Source organism: Natrix helvetica, assembly GCF_964273705.1.
Source record: "Natrix helvetica genome assembly, chromosome: 2".
Taxonomy (NCBI): domain Eukaryota; kingdom Metazoa; phylum Chordata; class Lepidosauria; order Squamata; family Natricidae; genus Natrix; species Natrix helvetica.
Window position 1 is genome coordinate 154,107,101 of NC_138552.1, and position 4,217 is coordinate 154,111,317.

Here is a 4,217-nt window from a genome sequence, read left to right on the forward strand (position 1 = left end):
ATATCCAGGTTTGGGTAATTTTGTCCTTCTGCCCGCGCCAATAAGATTTAAACAGTCCATCTTCTGCTCGGCATGTTTCTCCTTTCCATCTGAGAATTAGCTAAGGGAAAGCTACCAACCTAGGGGTGACGCCCTCTGCCGCCAACACAATACATGATCTTTTTTTTCCTCACCCTCTTAGCGCCCCCCTGCCACCGCCCCTTGCCTCTTAGCGCCCCCCCAAGTCATCTCATCACGCCCCAAGAGGCGGTACCACCCACTTTGGGAACCACTGGGTTAGAGGCTCCAATATAAACTTTGTTTGATGTTTGTCCATCATGTTTGAAGAGGACACATCTAACAGGTTGTGGGCTGTCCACAATGTGTCTGCAGGTGGCTGGTAAGCCTATACAGGCACAAAATGTGTGGGCACCATTGTTGCAGCACTTGCAGCTCTGACTTTGCGGAGTGCTCGCTTCTCTCTCTCTCTCTCTCTTTTTGAGAATTTACAAAGAAATCTATAATGTCACTTTTTATTAATGTGTTTCTTTAATACACAAATGTGCACTTCATTTTAAAAAAAGATGCACTGTTAAAATTAAAATTTAAAATTAATGCAAAAATTATAGCAAATCTAAATCCTTATTAGCTGACCACAATACAGTTGTAAGACTACTGCTTTAATTCCCTCGCACCTCAGAAGGTCAGATGTATTTTCAACCTAAATTAATACATTATAAGAAGTATTTCTTCATATTAGGTATGATTTAATCACACACATAAACACAGGTACAGAAATATGTATGCGTGCATGTGTGTCTGTGTGTTCTGCCTGCACATATATGTAGATGTATGAAGATGCAAAACAGGTTTGATGAAGTATTATAGAGCAGGAAGATAAATTCCTTTGATTAATAATTAAATTAAAGATACCATTAGGAGTTTCAACAATAAGTGAACCGCCAGCATCACCATAATAGTTCTATGAGTAGCAATCTTCAAGCCATTCCACAGTCAAGTTTTCACTCTCCAATTGCAATATTTGTTTTTTTTTTCCAAAAAGTTTTATTGGTTTTTTAAAACATTTATAAGGAAAAGGGTAAGTGGAATGGTTACAAATTTTGGCAGTTGCAAGTGTGGCAGACGCCCCCTCCCTCCAAACTCATAGAATACATCTAAATATAAAACATTAATACATAATCATAAAAAATCAGCATATTAATTCTAGAAAAAATAGTTTTCAATCAATTTATGTAGTTATGATATAAAGTCTAGATATAATTTCATTATAACTTTCGGTCTGTTTATAACATTGTGGTTTTCTTATTCATTTTTGTGATCTGAGCTTTCTCGGTGTTGCCCCTTCACCCCCCGCTGGCAGAGCTCCGGCCCCTCCCGTGTCCTGTGTGACCATTGTGGTGTCTTCTGTTTTTTCTAGGTTCGCTTTATTTTTTTCCATAAAGGCCTGAGCCTCTATGGGTGTATTGATTCTGATTCTTGTCTCCTCCCAGAATATCAGCATCCCTTCAGGCATCAACCATCTAAACCACACCCCCTTCTGGTATAGTTTATTCGCCAATTGCGAATAATTTTTCCTTTTCTCCCTAATTTTTTGGGGGATCTGCTTCAGGATGGTTATCTCCCTGTCATGATATGTCAATGTTTGCCCCCTTTGTACACCCAGAATTTCATCTCTTGTGCTTTTCCTAAGGAATTTAATATGAACCTCCCTGGGTACATTGTGTGTTCTGGCATAAGCTGAATTCACTCTATAGACGAGATCTATCTCCCATTTCATCTGCTGTTTATCTTTATGTATGTATTCAGCTAAAATATTAGTCATAATGTCCCTTATATTTTCCCCATCTGCTTCTATTACATTTTGAAATCTAAGATAAAAGGACATTCTCTCAAACTCTGTTTTCATTTGTTGGATGTCAAGTTCTTTGTTTCCCTTCTGTAAAGCCTCTACCCCCCCCCTCTCACCTCCGCCATCCCACCCTCCACCAGGTCCAGTCTCTGTGAGTTCTTATAAATTTGAGCTTGGTTCTCTTTAATTTCTTCCTTCATTTCTTTTAATTGTTTCTTAATTTCTTCCTGGCCCTGTATGAGTTGCTGGAGCATCTGTTGCAAATCCATCTCTGTACTCTTAGGTTGCATCAGTTCTGTAATCTTTGACTGTGTGGCAGGGCTGGATGTTGCAGATGTCGGTGCAGAAGTAGCAAAGCCAGGTTTTCCAGGGGGTGGTCTTTTTGGAGACATGGTTTATGAAACAAAGAGAGTCAGTCAGTGTAGAGACTGGGCAGCTGGAGAAGTAGAGCAGGCAGATGAGTCCAGAAGGCAGAGGATCCAAACAGGTGGGAGTTTCTTTAGTCAATCTAGCAATAGATGAAAGTTTTTTTCTCCAAAGAGTTCAGGAAATAACAATCCACAAGAGATTCCTCTGGGTGACACAGAGACAAAGACCGGAAGCCTGAATTTTAAAGGTGGAGTCAGGTTTCACAGTTCATGAAGACAACGGAAGTGTGCCATCTTGCCCTGCCAGCTTTGGGCTCAGAGGCATAGGAAAAATTTTAAAAGTTCAAAAAGTTCTCAGGTCATCAATAAGTTCTGGAATTAAGTCCCATGAAAAACACTTTTACTGGGGTGAGGCATCCTTAGTTGGCTCTCCCCCCTCCTCCTTCCCCTGGGGGCGAGAGCAAAATTTTTACAAGCCGCTTGTCCAAGGGGGGAGGAAATCCCCCTCCCCTCTAGCCGCTCCTCCAAGAATAAATCCGAAAGATTAACTTTTAAAGTACTGAAAAGTCCATCAACTTAAAAGTAAGGGGATGAAGAGAGGAAGCATCTCACCGCACCGCCGCTGCTTCCTTCAGTTTTACGTTCTCCGATCAGCATGGGGCGAGACGCAGGCGCGCCCTCCAAAACTGCTCCCCGGTGCCTGGAGCAAAGCGGAAAAGCCCCCACCAGCCGCCGGCGGTGCCAGAGCCTTCCGCGAGCCGCTCCTTCGGCAGGGCACCTCTCCGGGGCGTCCTGTGCCCCCCCCGAAGATGGGGGAAGCCCACCGAAGAGCAGGAGCGGGCAAAGTTCTTGCCCGTCGCCGTAGCTGCCGGAACCGGAAGTCCCAATTGCAATATTTGTTATACAACTGGTTTTTCACTATCCTGCTTTTCTTCATCAGATTCTTCATCAGATCCTGCTTCAGATTCAGGAGGGGAATAAAACTGCCCATCAGAAAGGAGCCCAGGTTGAATAAGGGCAGCTTGTTCAGAGGCATCCTGTACTAGCAATAGTCTGGTTTCTTTTTCTGCTTCTTGTGGTAAAAATTTGAAATCCAAGAACCATGTTTCTATCCAGGCAAGAAGAAAAAGTATGATAGGCAACACATAGCCAAAAGCACCCTGAGATAACAGCTTTGAAATAATTACTTTTATTAATAAGAAGCCACTGGTTACAGCAGTTGTCAATGCTATTGCCCACCAGTGCTGTAGTCTGCACAGCACAAAAGCAAGTATCAAAATCTTGAACCGAAAAGCTGCCAGGAGAAAGATATCAAAATATGAATAATCGTAGTCATAATGCAGAACTTCTTTTTCTAGTGTTTTTTCAATGCCACCATTTACGTTTAATTCTATTATCCACAGCAAGGTTATAAACAACAAGTCAAACGTGACAAATAAGCAGAACGTTCTTCGAATATCGGAAATGCCTTTTTCCCCTGCGGGTTTCATAGGGCTCAACTCTTGGCATTAGCTGTGTTGGGTTGATGGAATGAACATCCCTTAAAGAAGGATGAGAACCCAGATTGCTGCCTTGGGCGTTTTCTTGATCGCCTGACATCCAACTCATCCTGTCTTTGGTTACAGCAGCTTTGTTTCAGCTTCAACATTACTACCAGATTAATCCATTTTGAAGATTTCTCGGGTCGCACCGCTCTGCTTTTCTCGAGAGCGGGCCAAGCTTGCGGAGGTCATCCCACCTCAAGCGGCTCCTCACCATCCGTCCGCCCAGTAGTAATTTCGCTTCTCTTGTGCTACGGTTGTTTTTCTGTCCTCAGACGTCTGGCAGCCCTGGTGGATCCGCGTGCGCCATGTCGATCGATCTTGTTCCAGGGTTTCCCAGGAGGTGGAGTCAATATCCAGGTACTTGAAGGAGGCTTTCAACATGTCTTTGTATCGCTTCCTTTGCCCCTTGTGTGATCGCTTTCCTTGAGACAGCTCACCATAGAGGAGCTGTTTGGG

The 4,217-nt window shown here is 43.3% G+C and overlaps 1 protein-coding gene across 1 annotated transcript; it reads right to left on the reverse strand.

Moving 5' to 3' along the window:
* Nucleotides 1–514: 514 nt before the first annotated feature.
* Nucleotides 515–3,967, reverse strand: LOC309386742 (STARD3 N-terminal-like protein). Its single transcript, XM_081942493.1, is given in 3 exon segments — nucleotides 515–1,008; nucleotides 3,101–3,692; nucleotides 3,694–3,967. Coding segments are annotated over 2 exon segments (708 nt in total). The 5' UTR covers nucleotides 3,826–3,967; the 3' UTR covers nucleotides 515–1,008; nucleotides 3,101–3,116.
* Between the last annotated feature and the right edge of the window lie 250 nt (nucleotides 3,968–4,217).